The sequence below is a fragment of the Crinia signifera genome, chromosome 11 (assembly GCF_055691185.1).
Source record: "Crinia signifera chromosome 11, ASM5569118v1, whole genome shotgun sequence".
Classification (NCBI taxonomy): Eukaryota; Metazoa; Chordata; class Amphibia; order Anura; family Myobatrachidae; genus Crinia; species Crinia signifera.
Genome location: NC_139227.1, coordinates 29504466 through 29529637, shown reverse-complemented (window position 1 = coordinate 29529637; position 25172 = coordinate 29504466). Strand labels below are relative to the sequence as shown.

Genomic DNA, 25172 nt, shown 5'->3' with positions numbered 1-25172 from the left:
TGATGGGCGATTACTATGTTAAATGCACCCCCATTGTTAATGCCACCCCCCACTATCAACGCCAACCCGAAGCATGACGAGCGCAGTGAGCCCGCATGGGGTGACTGTACGCGTCCTCCCACCTTTTCATAGCCCCAGTGGTTATGAAAGGGGCTTTGGGGAATCGTTTCCAAGATACCTCCTGGTATAATATGGAAGCGATTAGTAAAGGCCCATCCTTCTTAGCTTCTTTACTATATGTCTATTTACCTTATTTGATGGAACTTGATTCACAATCTATTACCACTGTTTACATGTGATGTTTGTAGAACACAATCCTACTTATGTGTATTGCTATTTTATTTGTTTTTAGATTTACTGTGGTGAATTGTAATATTTGATGTTTATTTCTTATTATTTTTCCTGTCAATAAACTTATAAAAAATAAAAAAAAGAAACATGCACTAATGAGGCAAATTGGGTTGTGTGTTAGGAAATAATTTTATAGACATGCATAAAATTCAAATTGTGGCAACAATGAGATTGTATAAACAAAATTGTATTGGCATTTTAAGTATTTCAATTTTTTTTTATTTTTTTTTATAACAGATTTATAAAAAAAAAAAAAAACCTCTCAAAAGGAAATGAGGAGAGGCTGGAAATGGCAATCAATCAAGCTGTAGCTATCATTTATCAGATACTTTCAACAAATTGATAGATAGGATCTAATTAGTTGCTATTGGCAACACTCACATCTTATTGAATATATCCCTTTCACACACCCACCAATTAGAACAGCAATTAAGCCAGCATGAATTGATAAATGTTTTTATTAATGACCCCCATACTCACTCAATTCTGGCGGATCGGGGCAAGAAGTCAGGTGAAATAGTCCCAAAATAGCATGGGTATGACATTTGATTCGCCTTGCGGTCCCGTGCGTATTGGACCAGAGTCGGACAGGCTGCATGTAAGTTAACTCGTACGTACAGCCATCAGCGGCACATCGTGGGTGCTTTTTCAGCACCTAAAATGTATCGCATCCGATACAAGGTGTGTTGCTACCCCGCTGACACACACCCTACTGCAGATTGGGGAAGCACCGGGCAAGAGAGGTGCTCTCCCTGATCTGCGTGAGAATAAAAAAAAAAAGAATGGTCGGGCTACCGATTGGCTGAGAGAGCTCTCTCCGCCAATCAGCAGCCGCTCATCCTTTTTAATTTTTTTTTTGTTTTAATTCTCCGGCCCCGCCTGCAGCTCCCCGGGAGTAGTATTTAATGCATTAAATCACATGTTAAACTATCACATCAGGTACCAAATCATAAGTGAATCACTGCCATGATAGGTCTTAGCTACACCACTCGATTCCTTTGCAATATCTGTTACAAAAGCTGGGGTTCCCGGTGACAGAGCCCTTGCTGTTCTCCTGTACAAGTGGATGTGTCATCTCATTTGCCTAAATCTCCAACCGTCAGCTTTCTACAAACGTACACTTTTATTGCCAAAAAAACATTAGAATCAAAAATGGTCAAATGATTTATTGGGAAGAGGTGATCTAGCAGAACTCAGTCGTGTTTATAAACAGCTACGACAATGCTAATGTACAGAGATAAACACAAATGATACATGTATTACATGTTCTAGGATGGGACTACAGCTGGAAGGTCGCAGAGGTCTGTAACATGGCGTTGTAGATGAAGGTGTTATTAAATATAACAAACTGTTTTGTTATTATCTTTATAGCCTCCTGGGCAGCAGCTCCTGTAAGCGAAGAACATGGAACAAAAGTATTAAGTCAACAACATTTTATCTGATGACAAATCAGATCAATAACTGCAAAGAACAATAGTGATCTATAACAGGGTTGCCGAATCTTTCATTACGAGTTTGGGGGCGGGGTTTAATGGTGACGTCATTAAGCCCCGCCCCCATTATGACAAATATCCAAAATAACTGATCTCCATGGAGGGGGCGGGGCTAAAATTACACGATTGTGCCATTTTAGCTCCGCCCCCTCCTCTGAGACCCGCGGATTGCGGCATTGAGATGCCGCTATCGGGGGGGGGCTCAGTGGGGGTCCGGGAGGGTTGCCCACCTTTCCGGGGGCCGGGAGGGGGACCCGATTTTCGGGAGACTCCAGCAAATTCCGGGAGGGTTGGCGACCCTGAACTATAACCTACAGCAGGCATAGGGAATGCTGATAGGAAATATGGCAAGGCATGCTGGGATGTGTACTGTCACAACAGCTGGAGGGCCACAGTTTGGACATGCCCGAGCATGTAATATCAGGTCAAGAGCGTTCCAACGTGGCTTTAAATGTATCGGTTAAGACTGAAAGCATATACTGTACAAACTGTACAAAATACAGTCAACGACAATGAGTCGGATACTATGTTCATAGATGTCGTTTCTGATCAGCAAACTGTCCATTTTTTTATTAAATTAATATTATATAAGGTACTGTGTAATGCACAAATTAGGGTTTAAATATACATTGCATTATGCATAATATAAAATTTCCTTATCATCATAGCAATACTTTAGGACTATCGGACATTACGTTGGTATATTTGGTTTAATCGTAGGAGGAACCAAGGTGTTTAAACGCCCCAAACATCAGATGGCTGTTCCCCCAATCAAAAATGCTGCTGGGTGCCCATCAATGTTTGGCGATCTGATGGGGAAAGTCTACATGTTAGTATTCCCCAATTTGCTGCCGATCATTTTTGATAGCTATCGACAAGTCAGGAAAATTCAACATCTAATAGTGCAATAATGCGGCAACATTGTTGTGTCCTTTTTGACGACTGTGGCCTGTAGAGTATTGTGGGACTCCTATGTATGCCGCACAACATAACACAGCATAGATCAATTATGAGCATAATTAGATGCCTCGTTTACTATCAAAACACTTGGCTAATGTATTCAATGTCGGTTTAACATCTGGACGGATTCACAAAGTGATCAATAAAAGTCAATGTAAATGGAGCATTATCTAGGGAATACAATGCAGGGCATACCTAAACTTCCACATAAAAACATACCCTTATGGCTGGCTCAGTCGCCCATCTGTACACAATATGGCAGCATATGTGGGCGGGTCAACTCGCATGAGCCCAGAGGTTCAGAGAACGGGCCTGATCCCAACACAGCACTGTGCATCTGATCCGCCTGCACTCATTCAATTCTGGGTCAGCGGACGAACCCAAACACACACAGCATGCTAGATCCTCCGGCAACTCCATTAATAATCTGATCTGACTGTCTTCGATACTTATATTGTAGAATAGGTCCACACAGATCCAAGTGTGTCTCTTAGTTGGGAGCAGCAACAACTATGTGTAAGAGAGTCTTCAATAACTTTTAAGTGCGTCTGAGCCAAAGTAACAGCCATGTTTATTGAAGTGACTGCAAATGCAGATTTCTGAGAATTACCTCCTAAAAATGAAGCGACGGTGTGGGGCTCAGCAGCTCCGTATCGACAGCTGGAAAAGAAGAAATAGTACACAATTACCATCGTGCTGCAGACAGCCTTCAGCTCCTGACCTACTTCCTGCAAGACAGTTGTCCAGACCAATCTCATCACTCTCGGTGCACCAGGGATCCTGGGTGTGTGTTTAACCCGAGGGGCTCAGTCCATGGTTATATTTAGCATGTTTACTTGTGTTGGCTGCTTTCAAGTCATTCTTCTGTTGAAAACACTTCCATGAATGATTCTATTGCGGTGTTACTTAGACAGAGGTCGCAAGGCTGGACGTGCAAAGGGATATTACTACGTCATATAGCGCAAGTTGTGCCTCTGACATTTCGTGTAGGCAGCAGTACTGACCCTGATGTGTGGTATAGGATATTCACATGCACACAAACACAATAAATGCCCCGCATCTGAGTTTCCGATGTGACAGTTTGTTGATCTCACCAACAAGGCTATCCCCCCCCCATTATATTAATCATTTGCTCTTTAAAAAAAAAAGAAAAAACACAACTAGGAAATACTTTATCTGAAACAGCAACAGTAACATATATTGTGTTAGACACAACTATCCTTTAATGCAGGCATGTCCAACCTGCGGCCCTCCAGCTGTTGTGAAACTACACATCCCAGAATGCTTTGCCACCGTTTTTATATTAGGGCATGCTAAAACTATGGCAAGGCATGCTGGGATGTGTAGTTTCACAACAGCTGGAGGGCCGCAGGTTGGACATGCCTGCTTTAATGTATGGTGTACACACCTGTAAAGTGCAAAAATGTGTACCTTACACCTGCAAAGTTGCAGATGACTGAGTGGTTAGCCGCTGCTGTTCAGACAGACAGAAAACCTGCCCTGTGCAAGGCTGCTAGTGAATTGCACAAATAGAACTATTCGCTATCCTGTGGCACATCCATACGCAATTCACGAACCATAAAATGTTTTTCCCGATCTGTGCAAATTAAAGTCTGACCCTTCCACAACTCTGACATGCAGGCTGATCGAGGCCGGAGCGGACGTCACAGACCCTCTCTTAGGGGGGTATTCAATGTGAGGGTCACGGCAGTCGAGCTTGCTCGACCGCCATGACCCAGTCCCGTTCTCGGTCAGCCGGACCGAGAACATGCAGGCGGGATTTAATGTCCCGTCTGCCGGGGAGCGAGAAGGGGGCGTGGCCGCGAGTTGCAGCCGGGAAGAGGCGGCCTGCAGCCGGCAGCTCGTCAATTCCCGGCCGTTCTCAGCAGAATGAGCCCGACAGCTTGTGATGTCGGGCTCGTTCTGCCAAGATACCCTGCTCAATGTGGTGATTGAATATCCCCCTTAAAGCGCCTGGGCACATCTAAAATTTTTCCGGACACTCCCAGAAAATGTTCAGTTACCACCCCCCAAACATCGACTTCCTGTCAGTCAAATTGTGATCAGATCCATTCGCTATTTTTCAGCGCGATTTTGTCTCACGCATGCACACTACAATGCTTACGGGTTGCCAATTTGCACATTAGTGAACAACTTTGAATAACCCCCTAAATCGATTGTTTACAACTACCCCCATTCCCAACTCCAAACGCCTACATTTCACCTGACCAGATGTAACATTTTAAACTTGTATTGTTGAAATGCCGGTGGTTACCTGCTTTATAAAAGGTAAAGTGAACTATTTTCTACCACTGGTTACAGCCGGCATTCCCAACCTCTGTCCTAAAAGTACCCTACCGTCCAGCTTTTAAAGGTTATGCATGGTTGAGCAGAGGTGGTTAAATGAAATATACTGAAGTATTAATTTCATCACCTGGGCTCAAGCACGAATATCACAAAAATTTGGACTGTTAGGAGGCCTACACACAGCATGATTATCGCGTGCGTTGTGATCTCTTAAGTTAAAATTGCATTGCAACGAATTCAAATGGCACTGTGTGTATTTGCCTTGCCATGCAGATGCATGCTACCACGTAGTCAATATTGCAAGGCAAAATAGAATGTGCATGCAGGTATTTTTTTTTACTAAATCCGATGCGACACCCACAACCCAGTAAACCAGTCCACTAGTTACTATTGTAGTGTAGTAAAATTCGGGTGCAGTTTAAATCGCACCGAAAATATGCCCACTGTCAGCCTGGGGTGGTAATTGGATTGCTTTAGAAGCTCCCCACAGGGTCCGAATTTATTCATCCCTTTGCCTGAGTTCCAAGGAGCCATCAGGACTTAAATCCATTAATACCTTCAGTGTATTTGACTTTAAGGACCAGTTATAAAGGCTAAATCCCAGTCTAGACAGCTGGAAGTCAGCAATACGACATGGTACAATTATTGTATGCAATTTGGACTAGACGCATCGCATTCGTTGTGCAGTGTGTCCTTAAGCTGGGTACCCACTATACAATGTTCACTTAAGATGAGACGTTAAATCACGGATTGTTCCTTGCAAAGAATCAGATATCATGCATACACACTATTCAATTGTTCCTTTATCTTCACAATTTATCTTTCCTAAATATCAGAACGAACGCAGCAGAATTGGCCAACCGTGGGGCAGTCCAGCTGTTCACAAAATAGTAATGCTAGAAATCCTTCAAGATAAATAAGATGATGTCTTTTGGTATGTTCTAGGGCAGGGGTGGCCAAACCGGTCCTCGAGATCTACCAACGGTCCACGTTTTCCACATCACCTAGCTGGTGCACAGCTGTAGTCATTACTAACTGTCACATTTTAAAACCTGCTGCATTCATTCCTACTATAGATCCACAGGTTGACTGGAAAACATGCACCGTTGGTAGATCTTGAGGACAGGTTTGGCCACCCCTGTTCTAGGGAGTTTACCAAGAAAATAGATCAACCTTTATAGCTTGATCACCCATTAACAATGTTTGTTCCTAACTGAAAGCACATATGGAATTTGCATCCGCGAAATAAATATATGTTATAAGATAAATAATAAATCCCCTAGCAAAGCCCAGGTGAGGAGAACGCGCATCACTTACAATTCCTGGATGTAATCGTCCTTCACGCTGAGTGATAACCCGTAATCTTGGAGGAAACCATTCAGACAGGTCTTCAGTTTCCCGAAATCCCCCTCGATCTGGTAGTTATAGACACCTGCAAGAGTGGTTCAACAAGTTGTATCTATGAACTGTATCAAACAATGTAACCAATACAGTGGCATATACACAACCAGATCATCCGCTGATCTCAGACTGACAGTAATGGTTCTGACCCCTCGTACCTAGACATCTTGTCTTAAGGCCCCCATACACTAGTCCCATTTGGCTACTTTTGTTTGATTCTGACAGATCGGGACAAGAAAATCGGGTGAAAAGTGGCCAAATCAGTTGTGCTGGACATCCGATCCAATGCGCAGTCCTGTGCGTATCAGAACAGAGCCAGAGGTTGAACCTGCTGCACATCCGACCTCTGGTTTGGCTTGCCTCCCGGCAGCAGGGAACCGGATTGGATGCAATACGTCACATGCAGAAGAACCTCATGCAATCCTGCGACCACAGGAAGCTCCTGGTTGGCTCAAGGGGGATCGGATGGCCGTACACTGCTGCCACTTCTTGCAGTAGTGTAGTGTTCATTCTAGCATCCGCTATCTTTAAAAACCCATGCAGTTCCTCTTCCCTGCCTGGGGTGTCGCTGTCTGCTGTAGTGCTTCTAGCACAGTGTGGTCTGTATATCAGCACTGATATGCAAACCAGACCTGTGCTAGAAACACCACAGCAGACAGTGACACCCCAGGCATGGAAGAGGAACTGCATGGGTTTTCAAAGATAGCGGGTGCTAGAATGAACACTAGTAGTGTATGGCCACCTTTATACTGCAAATGCAGTATCGCACTGTCAGATTACAAATACAATGAGAACTTTCTAGACTTAGATGGTCTAGAACAGTGGTAGCCAACTCCAGTCCTCAAGAGTTAACAAATGTTCAGGTTTTCCAGCTCACCTAGTTGCTGCAGTGATGGTCGCTGATGAAAAGAAACCTCTGCCGGCGGTGCCGCAGAGGTAATCAGCTGGTCGCAGCAGCGATTATAACGGGGCTGAAAACGGGAGCGCGCACCCGGCGACTTATCGCCAGGGCACACTCCCATCACTGGCAATATGGTTGCCAGCGACCATATTGCCAGCGATTTCAGCAAACATCGCTGCCGTGTGTACACGGCTTAACTGTTGGAAGCTCTTGAGGACTGGAGTTGGCTACCCCAGGTCTAGAACAAATCGGATTGCGTAACAAGTATGACATGACTAATGCGACGGTTCGAAAAGAAAAAAAATGAAGCGGTCGGCTTTAAATATACTTTTTACTGAAAAGCACATTGGATTCAATACAGTTTTATAACTGTGCTGCAAGTAGACTGAACGGTTATTAAACATGATTCACCTGGATATCTTCCATGCTGTTTGTGAAATCTGTCCACAGCTCTCAGCATCAGATATATGACAATCTCATTGTCGGGATTCTCCATGAGAGACACTGCAAGAAAAGATCAGATCCTTATCAGCTGGGAATGGCAGCACGGTGACACGCTTGCTGTCCTTTATGTAGGACTACTCAGTGCTAGGAGAATGGAGACCAGGCAACTCAGCATCATGCAAACACAGTGGACTTGATTGGTTTTGCCAGACATATGGCACATCCACTATTTGTAGAATATCCGTCCGCTATTCAGCACTGATAAAACTCCAAATACTTCTCTTAAACGGACTCCTAGCTCTGTTCTGCATTAAACACCAAAGCCCACTTGCTAAAACAGGAAAGTATACAATATCCCTGGGCAACGAAGGAAGCACCAATCAGCAATGGCAATCATAAGTAGTTCACTAGTGCTTTGAGACTGGCGTCATGATCCGCTATCTGCACCACACACAAGTAATAGGACTCTCTCAGGCGCCTACCACTGACACTGCAAGAACACTCCATCGCTCGGCCAAGGTATCCCATGAATCGCACAAATCTGCAGAGATGCTTATGTGCTCTTTTCTGGGCGTGCGTGGAAGGTTTTCACGCAAGAAATAATGTGCAAGCTGCTGCGGTTCTCATTTGGTATCCGGCGTGTACAAAATTCCCTATAACAGCACATATCTGGACCTATCTGCTGCCTTTGACACTGTGGATCACCCTCTCCTCCTCCACACACTCTAAAACATTGGCCTCTCTGGCACAGTCTTCAACTGGTTTTCCTCTTACCTCTCCAACCGTTCCTTCTCAGTCTCTGCCTCTGGCTCTACCTCACCACCTTCTATCCTTCCTGTCGGGGTCCCTCAGGGTTCTGTCCTTGGCCCCATTCTGTTCTCTCTGTACACCTCCTCTCTGGGTGCACTCATTAACTCCTTTGGCTTCCAATATCACCTCTATGCAGATGACACCCAAATCTACCTCTCCTCTCCTGATCTGTCCCCCACTGTTTTCTCTCAAGTTTCCAACTGCCTCGCTGCCATCTCTACCTGGATGTCTGAGCGATTTCTGAAGCTGAATATGGACAAAACCGAACTTATTATCTTTCCCCCACCCAGAGCTATGCCCCCTACTAATATCTCGATCACTGTTAACAACACCATCATCTCCCCTGTTCCCCAACTCCGCTGCCTGGGTGTCACTCTTGACTCCTCCCTCTCCTTTGCACCCCACATCCAAGCCCTGGCCCATTCTTGCCGGTTCCAGTTACGCAACATTGCTCGCATCAGGCCCTTTCTCTCACAGAGTGCAACTAAGCTGATCATCCACTCATTGGTCATCTCACGGCTTGACTACTGTAATACTCTCCTCACCGGCCTCGCTCAATCCCAACTGGCTCCTCTCCAATCTGTCCTCAATGCTGCAGCCAGGCTTATCTTCCTCTCCCGCCGCTCTAACTCTGCCACTCCCCTTCAACAAAATCTGCACTGGCTTCCATTCCCCTACAGAATCCTCTTCAAACACCTCACACTCACATACAGGGCCATCTCTAATTCCATTGCTCCATATATCTCTCCCCGACCTTGCAAAGCTTCAAACGGGCACTGAAAACTCACCTATTCATCAAAGCGTACCCTTCCACTGCATAAACCAGCTGGTTCTCCGACCCCTTGCCTGTTTACATCCTGCTATCTAACCACCACCCCCTCGCTTGCACCTCTTGTAATCTGTCTGTCTCCCCTTCCTACTAGATTGTAAGCTCCTCTGAGTAGGGCCCTCTTCCCTCCTGTTGTCAAAGCCCTCTTCTCTTCACATGTCACTCACAGCTCTTCTATACTCCAACACTCAGTGACCATCTTTGTCCGCATACTCATCTCCATCATTGGCATCTAGCCTCTAGTTGTATGTTGATTGAGTCCTCACTACTTATATCCAAGCTGTAATGTGTATTGAACTGTGGCGCTTTTTATTTGTACTCTATTTTTGTTATTTATTCAATGTTATGCCAAGTTTTGTCTCCCTGTATTGTTCCTTTGTACGGCGCTGCGAAACACTTGTGGCGCCTTATAAATAAAATTATAATAATAATAATAGTAATAATAATATGCTGTTCTGTCCACTTACCAATTTCTTCCTTTTTAGCAGTGTCCAAACTATACTCTTCTGCCAACGATCTGCACCGCACAACTCGGAGGAAAGCACAGTTTCTACCTGGACAAGAAAGGACTGGTTTTAACATGTTCTGCATATGATGTTTCAACTCACACTGTAATGACATGAATGCCCATCGCAAGACAAATATTTATTTTGTTCTTTATATAGCGCACACATATTCTGCAGCGCTTTACAGAGAATATATGAACATTCACATCAGTCCCTGCCCCAGTGGAGCTTACAATCTATATTCCCTACCACATGTACACGCACACACAGACATTCAAGGGTTCATTTTATTGGGAGCCAATTAACCTACCAGTATATTTTTAAGCTGTGAGAGGAAACCGGAGTACCCGGAGGGGGTGTGGTACAGGGTTCCGACAGTAGGGATCCCGATAGTCATTAGCCCGACTTCGGGATCCCGACTGGCCGTACTCAGACAGCGTGGCAAGTGCAACAAAGCCCCTTGCAGGCTCCCTGAATAGCCACGAGGGAGCCGGTGGCGTCGGGAACCCGTGAATCGGTATTTTAACAATCGGGATCCCGACAGTCATTTACCCGATGTAAGCATTACTGCCTCACAGTGCTGAGGTCATGGGTTCCATTCCCACTATGGCCCCAACTGTGCAGAGTTTGTATATTCTCCCTGTGTTTGCATGGGTGCGGAGCGGAGGCAGGCAGCTGGTATGACGCGTGCGGCTGTTCCGGGGCCACTCTCACTTACTTTTGGGGAGCGGGGGAAGCAGGCGGCTTTGGCGCAGAGGCAGATGGCATTGGTGAGGAGGCAGGCGGCTGGGGGAGGCCCGGCGGCGAGCGAGTTCCAATGCTGGTGGTGCAGGGCTGTGGCAGGTCGCACGCCGGGTCGGGAACAGCTGGCCAGTCTAATCCCTGGGCATGCGCAGTCTAATCCCTGGATTGAAATCCCGGACATTTTGGGGCCAAATCCCGGGATCCCACCGATCCCGATATTGGCCACCCTACTCCGAATCTAGGATTTACCCCCCCATAGCTACCCAGCAAAATAAGCAAATGCTGCTGGTAGCATGTAGACTGTTCCCGATGCGCTATATAAGAAACCGTTAAGAGATTAAGAGAAATAATAACTAATTATTTAGTAAACTAGATCTGTCAGAAGGAAGAACGCTCTCATATCTGCCAGCATTACAGCATGCTCATAAACAATAATGTACTTTTGCAGTAAAGAAGTAAACAAAGATTCTTGAAAACAATAAAATATTAAGTACTTGACTCACACCTAATACAGGAAACGGAATATACAGAGTCGGAAACAAGACTTGAGGATTTAACAACTTCACATTTGCTGCCTACCAATGCTCTCTCCTTTAAATTGAATGTTAGAGACATCCTCGCATTAATAATTAAACAATCGTCTCACTTTTTCTGATGGATTCATAATTAGATTACCCTTAAAACATTCTGCAGGATGCAAACTGTTATTTAAGCCAGCTTTCAGCTGTAGCTACACACTGCCATCTTGTGGTCAACTATATTCATTACTGAACAAAACTGATGAGGTAAGTTGAGGGGAGATACATATGCCCAGGCGGTCAGAAGACCGACACTGGCATTCCTATACGGAGGATCCAGACAGGGGCTTTGTAAGTGAGCGGTCCCTACTTGAAGCCTTACACTATGGGCCTGATCCTGGTTCACTAGCAAAAAAGCAAATTCTCGCTCTTTAATGGACAAACGCATGTGCACTGCAGGTGGGGCAGATGTAACATGTGCAGAAAGTACTTCAAACTGATATCTATATTGCAGTGTAAAAATAAAGCAGCCAGTATTTACTCTGCACAGAAACAAAATAACACCCAAATCTAATTCTCTCTGCACATGTTACATCTGCCCCCCTGCAGTGCAGCATGGTTTTGACCATTAGAGAGAGAGAAAGAATTTGCTTTTGCAAGTGAACTAGAATCAGAGCCTATATCCCTCTAATCTGCAGCCTAACCCCTGTACCCCACCGCCTAAACCCAACCTCCCCCAATTTACCCATAACCCCACCACCACCCACCTTAAAAGTGCCTAGACGACAACAGAATTCTGTCAGCCTGGCAGGATTATAACTGCATCTCCGTTAAGGTACTTAACCAACACCGTGGTGGATATTAATTAGAAAAATAACAAATGATATAAAGAATAGTTACAGAAACAAACTTACAGAACATGCGGATGTCTCTCTCGGATATGCTTTCTGGGGGCTGAAAGGAACGATAAAGTTTGCATCAAAATTGAAATGCGATATGTAATGTAATCAGAAATAAATTGGAAGACATCTTTAGGAAAACCACCAGTCTAGATTGTCAGCTGGCAACGTGCAGTGGTTGACATTTGGAACCATATATATACCATTTGGGATTGTTGTGTACTTCTATCTATAAATGTTAGTAACTACTGGTTAGAACAACTGAATGAAGACATGACAAGAACCTGAACTACAATAATTGATAATTACAAACACAAGTGGCAGAGGTGATGCCAATATATGAAATAAGTACCCCTGCTGTATACTATGCGGATATTCAACATTGTAAATAGAGATAAAATGCTGGCCAATGTTTTTCTATAGGCGATTTATAATTCATAAAGGGGCATAGGATTTCATATGGCAAATCTTTTTAATTCGGAAAATATGAGACCATACGATAGGCCAGATGCACGAAGCTTCAAAAGTGAAAAAAATGGAGAGTGATAAACAAGCCAGCCAATCAGCTCCTACCTGCTGTGTTTGAAAACGGTCAAGCGGGAGCTGATTGGCTGGCTGTTTATCACTATCCATTGTATCACTTTTGTAGCTTAGTGCATCTGTCCCTATGTAATATGCAGCGCAGTGTATCTGAGATACAGCTACAGGGAAACACACGCCTAGCACATGTACTGATCAGATCATAAGATGTACAGACCTTTATTTGTAATAACAGCGGTATTATATGGTGATGATTGAAAAAGATGACTTCTACGTAACAGGTCTCAGATATACAGTATAATAGTTACAACATTGCCCCGATTCCGTGTTACACATCACACACTTACTCTGCCTATGGACTGCAGGAGTTTGGAGACATAGTTTTCAACAGCTGCTGCATCATCTTTAGCTTTCTCCCGGTACCTGAACAGCAAATACAATATATAGTTATATAGTGATCATACACTAGTCCCGTTATACTTCGTTATAACTGCCCAGTTCCCCACCATATAATCCCCATCAGAAAACATAGAAGTAATGCCAAAGACATTCTGGTTTGGTTTGTACCAGTTAGGGATGCCAATCATCGGGGATTGAAAAATGCTCAATCCCAGGATTGGTATCCCTATAGGCATGTCCCATACACATCCCCACACCAGGCGACCTGTCCACTTACTTACATTAGCAGGCGGCCGGGAGTGGGTTTGGAGGTGTACAGTGCCTCCGGGCAAGTGCACCTCCTCCTTAGCAGACAGCAGGCGGAGGAGAAGAGGCGGGCAGGCGGAGGAGAAGAGGCGGGCGGAGGAGAGAGGAAGGGGGCGGGCACAGGAGCAGAGGCTGCATCAGAGTGGGCGGTGACTTCTACTGTCACGCTACGCAGGCCGCATGCTGGGGTTGGGATTCGGGAACAGCCGAGCAGCGTCTGAGCGGATGCTCAGACGCTGCCCGGCATAAGACTGCGCATGCGCAGTCTAATCCCGAAATCCCGGGATTTGATACTCCAATCCTGAGATTGAAATCCCAGACTTTTTGGGGCCAAATCCCGGGATCCCGCCGATCCCGCCGATCCCGGGATTGGCCACCCTAGTACCAGTGTACTTGTATCAGAGAAGTGGATCCATTTCCGCAGGCTTTAAGCAGCAGTTTTGTAAAAATGAACCAATATTCATGGGACTACGGCCAATGTCAATATTTTCCAGGCCTCCTGTGGATCTTTAATCTGTGGTATTGAATACACCTATGCACCTTCCGGAGGGAAGGGGTCTGGAAAAGGTTAGGTCCCGAGGGCGAGGACTGAGAAACACAGCACTAGCTCTAAGCAATCCAAAAACTGAACATTGATTTCATCCACATAATAGCTGCCGGCACTGTGTGGGAGCCGATGACTTAAATCGGGCATGGTCAAACTGCAACCTTTCAGCTGTTGTGAAACTACAACCCTAGCATGCCTTGCCATAATGGCAAAACTGTGGCAAGGCATGATGGGACTAGTTTCACAACAGCTGGACGGCCATAGTTTGGCCAGGCCTGACTCAAGTCCAAAAATCCACTTATACAACTGTAGCCACACAGAGAGGGGAGGGATGTCCCAAAGTCACAAACAATGGTCAGAAGGAAAGCTTAATGTGACCCCCAGCATGAAGTCCCTTCTTTCCAATGACAGAAACCACCAAAGCGGGTTCTTTAGCACAAATCCTTATGGTATTCATCAGCCACCACAATCTGTTCTACAAATCACCACTACACAAAGTCCAGGATGGACATTGTGGTGAATACGCCTGTGACGCGAATGGTTGTGTATGGATAAAGGTAATTGAATTCCATATTGTACCATAACGGCCACGTTGTTGTTGTTTTTTTTAAAGAGCTGTATGGGTTACTAAAGTGTTTGTTACAATAAGGAGCAATGTCTGCTAAAACTATTTTAAACCAGCCTTGTAAGTCAGAATTACAAGATGCTTTGTTCAACTATATCAGTCCTGGTCATGAAAATGTTGAGCAAACAAGGTCGTTGCATAAAAGTTATACAACGCCTAATAGTATAAAAGGAAGGGGTTTTCTACGGGGAAATTGGAATTCATCTTGGACGCAGCAGACGTGCTACGTGGGTCCCGGTATTCTCCCTGTGCTGATTGCTAGAATTCCCCAATCAAGAGAAGGCTTTGGGTGATGCTACAAATATCCGGTGATGTATTGATGCTTTTAACTTGATGTTTTAATTGACTCATATAATGCAAGAACAAACTGTCATATAATCCTATTGCTGCTAAATTGACTTAATAAATTGTACTTTAAGTGAAAATGTTGAGCAAACAAGGTCGTTGCATAAAAGTTATACAACGCCTAATAGTATAAAAGGAAGGGGTTTTCTACGGGGAAATTGGAATTCATCTTGGACGCAGCAGACGTGCTACGTGGGTCCCGGTATTCTCCCCGTGCTGATTGCTAGAATTCCCCAATCAAGAGAAGGCTTTGGGTGATGCTACAAATATCCGGTGATGTATTGATGCTTTTAACTTGATGTTTTAATTGACTCATATAATGCAAGAACAAACTGTCATATAATCCTATTGCTGCTAAATTGACTTAATAAATTGTACTTTAAGTTAATTCATGTCTTGGCTCCTTTAAGATCTGAGTGCCTGTCCAGGGAGACAGTGAGCGTTGTACGTAGTGACACATTGTCACAAAATATTATTGTGTTGAGGCAAGACATAAATTGGCGTAGTCGGCAGGATTTATATATTATTGTGTATGTTATATATTGTATGCCAACAGACTAGCGGTCTTATGCTTCCCAACCTCTTGGGATAATGCTACATGAGGCTTCATATACAATATATTTAAAGCGATCAGACACTGTCCGCTGCACGTAGCAGCCTATCGCAAACAGATATTGAAAAAGTCATATTGCAGTAATACTATACTAATCCCAAGGAGTTTATAGAGCAAATTTGAACAATTGGCACGGTGCCAAGTTCTGAACCCTCGTTTTTGTCAAATTGCCAAAAGCTAGAAAATATGTTTAAATGAACCAAAAAGGTAGAAAAACCTGATGTAGAGGTGTCCGGCTGGACCGAGGCACCCCATCATCAGTTAAGCAAGGAATTTTTGACAGCAGGACTTGCAGAATCATGGGATCAGCAGTTAAAAGATGTAGAACCTCTCGATGTTGGTAAAGTACTCGAGAGTGTCCCTGTTAAGACAGGTGATGCAGTTGCTTTAGGCAGACGCTGTTGGATATTGCTGTCTGCATATCAGCAGAATTGGGATAGGCAGTTAAAAGACTCAGAACCTCTCGATGTTGGTAAAGTACTCGAGGGGGTCCCTGCAAAAGCAGGTGATGCAGTTGCTTTAGGCAGACAATGCTGGATATTGTTATCAGCATACAGGCAGATGCATAAAAGAAACAAGAAACTGTTGGCTAAGTGTAACACGCTGGAACAACAGGCTATTGAAAAGATGGTCAGATTGTAATGCTTCAGTGTAGCAATAAGTTGCTGGCAGGAAAAGCTGAGCATTATGAGGGAATAGCAGAGAAAGCAGCAGTAAAAGTTGCCCAGAACAAATACAAGAAGAGACATGGGCGGGTAAATAAGACTAAGGTTAGGAGGTTTATTGCTGCTGCATCCCTAGATTGGGACCCAGATAAATGGGATGCGGACGTCTGGGATGAGGAATCATCAGAGAGTGATGATGAGGACATCCCGGACCCTGTGATTGAATACAGTGGAACAAAGGACATAGGGAAATACACCCCAAAGCTAGACAGAAAAGCTTAGATTTTGCAACACCCAGGAATGAAACAGAGACACAATCTTACATAGGATTGTTTGCTTTTAGGAAACAGCATATACCTCATTTAGGACAGTTGTTGGCTCTCCTGTACAAGGTAACTCTGAAGAAGTTTGAGTTTACCTGGGGAGAGGAAAAGCAAGAAGCTTTTGATCAGACTAAATTGAAAGTACAACAGGCAGTAGACCTGTGGCTTCTTAAGTAAGGCCCAGTAGAGCTTCATGTGACTGTACAGGACAGGTATGCTACGTGGGTCCCGGTATTCTCCCCGTGCTGATTGCTAGAATTCCCCAATCAAGAGAAGGCTTCGGGTGATGCTACAAATATCCGGTGATGTATTGATGCTTTTAACTTGTACTTTACTTGACAGTGAGCGTTGTACGTAGTGACACATGGTCACAAAATATTATTGTGTTGAGGCAAGACAGACATACTGATGGGGAAAGTAGATACTGATGGGGAAAGGAGATACTGATGGGGAAAGGAGAAACACGCGCAAGAAGATGTCTACATGGTCTACCGACTAGACAGTGGAGCTTCTGCCAAGTTCTTACGGTTTCAAACATCTCAATGTTCATGGTGGGAACAATCTTTGCTGCAGTGGCGGAACTGGTCAGTGGTTGGCCCAGGTGCAAAAATATAATTTATTCCCCCCTCCTCCACCCCAACCCAAGTTCAGGAGTGAGTGGCAGCAGTGGGCCCCTGTGCAATGCACCTGCTGCACCAAACGGGTATTTCCCCCACTGCTTTGCCGTTATAAACAGTACAACATATGCTTTGTATTGTATGGATGGATCTGTATTTCAGCCATCGCTTTGTTCTAAAGCGGTATAACAGCGCATTTATGGAAAATCTTACACATTCTGTAATTTAATGAATTTATCCGAGTCTGAAATCATATCCGGAATTGTCCCTCGCAGCGGCAAATTCCCTTTCCCTTCTGCTTCTGTAAAATCCTTAACCGCTCGCGCCAAAATCCAGAACGGAGACGACTAAGAAAACAAAGAGAGTGTAACAATATTATCTTTGTCGTTAAAAAAAAGAAGTTCTTTTTTTTTTTCATTAAAGGGAATTGTTATGTCATACCTGTTGACAAATATTTGTGCAGTGTTCATCAGTGAAAAGATCTTTAACGTTACTGGGAAACTGGGGAAAAAAAGGGTCACAAATAAAGACTATTAAAAGACAAGTCTACTAAAGCACAAAAAGAAATCACATCTAATGTAATAACCCTGCGATGTTCTGTATTTCCTGCCCACTATATAAAATTTTGTGGGTCCCTAATTGGAACAATTCTGGGACAGGTGACTACAGCGGTCTCATACCTTTGTAGTGTTTAATGCAGTGTTCACATTCTTCACAGCCTCCTCAAAGTTCTCCTCATCTTCCGGGACTCCGTTCTCATTCTTGAGGACGCCTGACACACCACATAATCAGATTAGAGTCCACAACAGTCAATCTACAATGGGCCAAAAGACCAGAAGAAGAGCTCACCTTGCCTGATTTGATCTCGGAACATTTCTTTTTCTTTGTAACTTTTTGGCATCTGTCCTGCGTTCTATAAACAAACGGCACAATGGTCAGAGCAGTACGCAACCGGACTGGCCGTTGGTTATACCCAGTGACATGTGGGCAGATACATACCTCCCGGAGCCATTTCTCTAAGTATTTGGCAACCACTACAATCCATGGAGTGTGACTGTGATCCTGAATGGGGAACATAAACAGAATAAATTGTTTTGGTACTTGTTTCCTAGCACGGCTCCCATCGTGTGCCATCTCATACCTTAAGTTAAGGTATGCGATGGGACCCGACTGACCCGATTTCGGGCTTTTTTTCATCTTTCCCGACAATTGTAAAATCGGGTCCATCGCATGCCATTATAATGGCACGCGACGGACCCGATTTTACATTGTATGCATTGTACTCAATGTTAAATTCCTATGTAAATGCGATGGACCCGAATTTACATAGGGAAAAATGTTAAATGGCCCACCATACCCGATTTTTGATTGTATACCCACCCTGATGGCTAATTTGTATGTGAATACATGTATGTATGCCCCCATTGTTAACGCCACACCACGATGAACGCCAACCCGAAGCGTGGTGAGGGGCGGCGGTACGCGTCCTCCGAGCTTTTCATATCCCCACTATCCACGTCGGCGTGGAGTTGATTTCATATAGTGTGGCGAGCGCAGCGAGCCCTAAGTGTGGCGAGCGCAGCGTGCCCCGCGAGGGGACGCGTAATACCTGTGAAGTCATGCACGTCCGCTCGCCACGCTTCGGGCTTGAAGTGGATAGTGGGGGTATGAAAAGGTCGGAGGACGCGTACCGCTGCGCTCGCCACGCTTCGGGTTGGCGTTCATCGTGGGGTGGCGTTAACAATGGGGGGGCATTTGACCCAAAAGGGTGGGTATACAATGAAAATTGGGGTCTGGGGACCATTTTACATTGGTTCCAACGTAAAAATCGGGTCATCGCATCGCATGCGATTTGGTTGCATGCGATGCGATTGACCCGATGGATACAATTAAAATCGTTGGCGCCGTGCTAGGAAACAAGTACCCATTTTTTTTTCAATAGACACCACCAGCAATTTAGGTGTCGAACTGGTGCAAATTAGGGTGGCCAATCCCGGGATCGGCGGGATTCCGGGATTTGGCCCCCAAAATGCCGGGATTTCAATCCCGGGATTGGAGATTCCAATCCCGGGATTTCGGGATTAGACTGCGCATGCGCAGTCTCATTCCGGACAACGTCTGAGCACTCGCTCAGACGCTGCCCGGCTTCTCCCATACCCGGCGTGCGGCCTGCGCAGCGTGATGAGGTCAGCTGTCATGCTGCGCAGGCCACACAGCCGCCCACACGCCCAGCAACCCGGCTCAAAACATTATCAGTCCAGCACAGTGCACGCCCGCCCAGCTACCCAGCTACCCATCCAAGCTACCCCACCGCCTGCCCAGCTACCCGACCGCCCACCCAGCTTCCCGACCACCCGTCCGCCCCCGTGCCCAGCTACCCGACCTCCGGACATACATGGCTCCCAGCAACCCGGCTAGCAGACATACCTGCAGCCCACCTGGCTCCCAGCAATATCTGCACGCTCGCCCACCCACACCGCACCCGCAAATGTAAGTACTGTGAATGTGCAGGGTGGCCGGGGCGTTTTTTTCAAATTAGGGAAGCCAATCCCGGGATCCCGGGAATCCCGGGATTGAGCATTTTTCAATCCCGAATCCTGGGATTGAAAAAATGTCCCGGGATTGGCTTCCCTAGTGCAAATTATTCAAGCCCAGTCGTGTTTTGCCCAAATCGGCTCTTTTTGCTTGTTTTTAGGGCGAATTTGACTGGCCCTAATCAATCCCGTGACGATTAATCGCCTGAGCGAAAAAAGGAAAGTTATGGTAGAACCTACCTTTGTTAACTTTCTTTCCTTGAAGTCCATGGGAACCACAGGGGACATCGGGGTTGTAGGTGGATCCAGGGGGTCCGAGGCACCAATCAGCGAAGCTTCTTAAGATTTCCCAGGATGCCCGGGCCCTCTCCCCTATAACCCCGCCTCCAGGCTCACACAGCTCAGTTTTGGTAACAAGCCGTAAGCAGGAAGCGGAGAAAAGAAGAGGACAGAGAGAACACATGTCCAAGTACACATACATACATATCACGGTACATGAACAAGACTATGGTCGTTAAAGGTCACAGTGCAGTATATCACGCCTAGGGATACCTCAGGAACAAATTGAAGGGAGGGCGCCCTGTGGTTCCCATGGACTTCAAGGAAAGAAAGTTAACAAAGGTAGGTTCTACCATAACTTTCCTTTTCCTTTTCAGGGTCCATGGGTCCCACAGGGGACATCGGGGATGTCACAAGCCGTATTTCAAGGGAGGGAATTTGCCTGAGGTGTCAGAAGTACCCGACGACCAAAGGAGGAATCCTGGGAGGCGAACGTGTCAAAAGCATAGAACTTAATGAAGGTATGAACAGATGACCACGTTGCAGCCTTGCACAGCTGTTCGGCCAAAGCACCTTGGCATGTTGCCCATGATAGGTCAGCCGCTCTGGAAGAGTGTGCTTTGGTGGAAGGAGGAAAAGGCAGATTATCCTGCCAATAAGCATCTCGAATAGCCATGCAGATCCAGAGAGCAATAGTCTGTTTGCTCGCTGGCCAACCCTTTTTGTGGAATTCATAAACCACGAAAAGGGAATTAGATTTTCTGACCGTCTTAGTACGGTCAATGTAGATGGTCAGAGCCCTGACCACATCCAATAAGCGTTCCTCTGTAGAGATATATTCCGTGTTAAATGCCGGAATCACAATCTCCTGATTGATGTGGAATCTGGAGACCAACTTTAGAAGGTGCGATGTTTTAGTCCAGAACATCCCTATTGGGAATGAAATATGAGGAGCTTACATGAAAAAGCTGACATATCTTGCAGAAGCAATGACCAAGACAAATACTATCTTGTCTGTCAACCTTTTGAAATCCGTCGCTTGTAGCGGCTCGAAAGGAGGCTTGATTAAGGCCTGCAGTACGAGTGACAAATCCCACTGAGTTGTAGGAGGACCATATGGAGGTGAAAATGAATCACTCCTTGTAGGAGTGTACGTACCTCCGGTAAGAAGGTTAATTTCATCTGAACCCAGATGGATAAGGGTGAGACTTGGATTATCAGAGACGGCAGTCTTAAGTCCAATGTTCAGACCATTTTGTCTGTTTGTTTGTTCAGACCCTTTTGTAGGAATGCCAGAATTCTGGCCACCTTGAAAACCTTTGGATCAAACTTCCTAGCCGTACACCACATACAGTAGGTGTGCCATATTTGGTAATAAATTCTGAATGATGCTGGCTTGCACGCCTGAATCATGACCTTTTTGGAAGAAAAACTTTAACTTTACAGTAAAGTAGTTTCAAGCGCCACGCTATCAAAGACAGGCGCTGACAAGGTCCTCGAGTATGAGACCACCCGAAAGTTAAGGAGGAAGGGTGGTTGGGAGGACATTTGTAGAAGGTCCACATACCAGTGCTGAGTGGCCAGGCTGGAGCTATCAGAACGAGATTTCCGCCTCCCTGTTTGAATATCCTGATTACCCTGGGAATCATGGATATTGGTGGGAAGGCATACGGAAGATGATAATTCCTTGGAACTGCTAGGGCATCCATGAAGCTAGCTTGAGGATCCCTGTACCCTGACCCGAATGTTGACACTTTTGTTGTGTCTGGACACTATTAAGTCCACGTCTGGTAGGTCCCATCGGTCTTTGAGGAGGGCGAACAACTCTGGATGGAGTGACCACTCCCCCCGATGGAAGTCGATTTAGGGATCTGTTTTCCAATTTAGAACTGCTGGGAAGAAGATCGCAGACAGAGCCAGAAGACACGGTTTCGCCCAGGAAGAGATCCTAGAGACTACTTTGAGAGCAGCAGTGCTGCGTGGGTCTCCTTGGTCAAGTATGTACACCACAGCCGTGGCCTTGTCTGCTCTAATCAGGACCGGGTTCTTCTGAAGAAGGTCCTGAGAGCGGATTAGGGCATTGTAAGTTGCCCGAAGCTCCAACACGTTGATGGAGAGACGTGTTTTTGGATTGGTCCACACGCCCTGCAAGGCTCGGGAGTAAGCTAATGTCCCCCAGCCTCGAAGGGTGGCGTCGTAAGTGAGGATCGTCCGTTCTTAGAACCAGAAGGGACATTGACTTGTGGACCTGATATTGTCCATCCGTTTTGCCAGAATGAGGTGTTGAGAGGGCAAAAATGAAACTGTGCCCACTCCACCATGTTCAAACAGTGACATCAGCAATCCCAAGATTTTCATTGCGCCCAGTGGCTTAAGACTCTGGAACTCTGCAAAAACACCCATATTTGGTGATGCAGAGAATCGTCCTTGTCCATGAGAAGAGACATCCTCCATGACTGAGTGTCCAGGGTAGCTCTCCAAATGCCACATTTATTGCGAGAGGAGCCAACCGAGATGTTGGAGTGTCCCGATTGTTATCGATAGGTGATAGCAATAATAGGGACTTGGCCACCAGTAGTAGGTCGTCTATATATATAGAAAGACTCGGATACCCAGACGGTGGAGATGTTCAGCCATAAATGCCATGAGTTTTGTGAAAATCCTGGGGCTAGAATTGAAAATGGCTATTTTAAAAAGCAAACCTGAAATGTTTCTGGTGTGCTGGCAGAATTGGGACATGCCAGTAAGCGTCCCGAATGCCCAGGGTGACTATTTATCCCCCGGTCCATGGGTAGGATTATTGTCCTTAAAGTTTCCATCCGAAACTTTGAACCCTGCATCACCTTAAAGAGACTTCAGTTTTAGAATTGGCCTGTAAGTTCCGTTTTAGAACCAGGATCAAAGACGAGTAGTAGCAGAGTCTTCTCTAGTGGTGAGGGATGACCCGAGACCGTAGCAGACCTTTTTATTTTAATAACTGTTCTGCTTAGTCTGAATTGTGAGATAGACCCATGCAAAGACCTTATCCCTTTGACACCACTTCCTTTACCCAGGCATCCTTTTTATGTATAGTCACTGGTGTTCCTACAGCACCTGGTGTTCCCATGTGGCACCGATCCACTTAGTAACCAGGTCTAACACTGTTTTCCAGGATTGGAAGAGATAGGTCTTATCCAGTGTGGTATGGATGCAGGTGAGGAAGACGAGAAGTCAGCCTCCCGCTTGGGGTTCCCCCTGTGGAGGGGCCGTTATGCAGGTGGTTGCCGGGATTGGCAGGAGCCTGTAGCAGCCCATGCTTGGGCTTGCCTTAATGGCCTGATTGGTCCTAGAATAGGACTGATCTCAGGCTTTCCTTTTTGAGGTAAAGCCGTGGATAGACACGCCATTTTGGCAGCTGTCAGAGAGGCCACAAACTTGTTAAGGCCTTTCCCCAAATGAATTTTTACCCTTAAAAAGGTAAAAGTTCCAAGGTCTACCAGGACTCCAGGTCCACTTTCCCTGTATTGGGCAAATGATACGGCTGGCCTGAATGAAGCTGGTGGATGTCTGGGCAGCGACAGTGCCAGCCTCTGATATAGCGCCTATGTATATATAGATATATATATATATATATATATATATGTATGTATATAATGCTGCTTGTTTAATGTGAAGTACACATAACTTAGCATCCTCAGAGGAGTCTTCTAGGACCTGTATAAAGTGGCTTTAGCCATGTCAACAGAGGTCCTTCCCAGTGAATGGGGATATGGCCCTTAAGGAATGTTTCAAACACCTTGGTAGGGTCTTTTAATATCAATCCTGAAGTGACCAACAGTATTGAAGGATACCTTAGAATAAACCAAGGGATTAGCCGTGGTTCACAAACCTGATTAGCCCCTTAATCCCTCCTGACTACCATCAAGTGGTCTGAATGAGGGCATTAGGGTTAGTTTCTGCTTTTATTAAAAACCATCTCTGGTTTTAGCAGTAGGTTCAGGCTTCACCAAGTCTGACATTAACACCTCACGGATTGCATGAGTGAGAGCTGCCACATCAGTTGTCCCTGCTTTGAAGCAGGAGTGCTGTAGGCATAGCATCATCATATTGTCATTATGAATATTGATGACATCCTCAGCATTAACATTATTTTCCCCTTATGATCTGTGTCAACCTGTGCTACAGAAAGCAATTGTTAACAGAAACCTATTAGGTCAGGGGTTCCCAATCTTTTTTGAATCACGGCACCCTAGAGTATCAGATTTTTTTTTTCACGGCACCCCTATGCCAAAACAAAATTAATTAGATTGGGTTTATATACGATTCCTAGGGTCAGTTATGTGGTAAAGGGCAGGATTTGCTTCTGTTTGTACACATTTTATGATTGGCAGCCACCAGCACTGGTTTTGCTCATAAATAATTAACCATTAATAATTTGAGTTGGTCCTGGACCACCAAGCTGCGGCACCCCTGCATGTGTCCCGAGGCACCCCAGGGAGCCACGGCACACAGTTTGGGAACCACTGTATTAGGTAGTGCAGCATCAGGTAGCAGGTGTTGCCTAGCTACCGAAAACTGCTGCCAGATCTGCACAGAGGTAGACAGGGCCTCCAACCAAGGTGGAGGGGGCTGGACTACAGAGGGTGCAGTAGGGGGTCAAAGGCAATCCAATAGGCTGCCTAGTAACTGTTGTTAGGCTGCCCAGGGAGGTTGTGGGAAACCACCGTGGCAGAGGACTGGCCAGGGGGGGGAATAAAGTGAATGACACATAACCCGTCCTGGAAGACATCCTGTTAGACAGGCCTGCAGCACAGCTCTTGCAGGACAGGAGCTTTGTAAACTCTGTCTGGTTGTACCCCCGTTTGGATATAATGCAAACAAACCCAAAGTGGGGGGTTACAGTGCACAATAGGTATATACCACAGAGGAAAACCTAGAGTGATATCACTGAGTGTATGTGACCCTAGAGGATTAAACCTCTGTCATCCTCCTCAGAAGATGAGAGAAATACAGTGGACAGTGCAGAAGTACTGACAGAAAGTGAAAGTAAAAGAACTAGCACATTGCAGTCACATACACAATCATTTACATACAGCCACAGCCTATAAATGCTGTCACACCCTGTATCAACCGCTTGAACTCTAATGGAGTAAGGGGGATTTAGGGTGTCTGTGAAAGCAATCACTTAGTCAGTGAACGGTTTCACAGGGGAGACTGTGCCCTCTCTCTGGAAGACT

At 45.5% G+C, this 25172-nt stretch overlaps 1 protein-coding gene across 1 annotated transcript in view; it reads right to left on the bottom strand.

The window, feature by feature from the left end:
• Positions 1–1502: 1502 nt before the first annotated feature.
• Positions 1503–25172, bottom strand: part of NAE1 (NEDD8 activating enzyme E1 subunit 1) — a 34598-nt gene continuing 10928 nt past the window's right edge. The window contains exons 9-20 of the mRNA XM_083164815.1: positions 18143–18205; positions 17993–18056; positions 17824–17915; positions 17585–17644; positions 17357–17490; positions 13051–13126; positions 12179–12218; positions 9964–10050; positions 7825–7917; positions 6429–6543; positions 3415–3464; positions 1503–1740 (exon numbers count right to left, since the gene is read on the bottom strand). Coding sequence (XP_083020941.1) covers positions 1631–1740; positions 3415–3464; positions 6429–6543; positions 7825–7917; positions 9964–10050; positions 12179–12218; positions 13051–13126; positions 17357–17490; positions 17585–17644; positions 17824–17915; positions 17993–18056; positions 18143–18205 — 984 coding nt within the window. The 3' untranslated portion in view covers positions 1503–1630. The remainder of the gene's footprint in view (positions 1741–3414; positions 3465–6428; positions 6544–7824; positions 7918–9963; positions 10051–12178; positions 12219–13050; positions 13127–17356; positions 17491–17584; positions 17645–17823; positions 17916–17992; positions 18057–18142; positions 18206–25172) is intronic.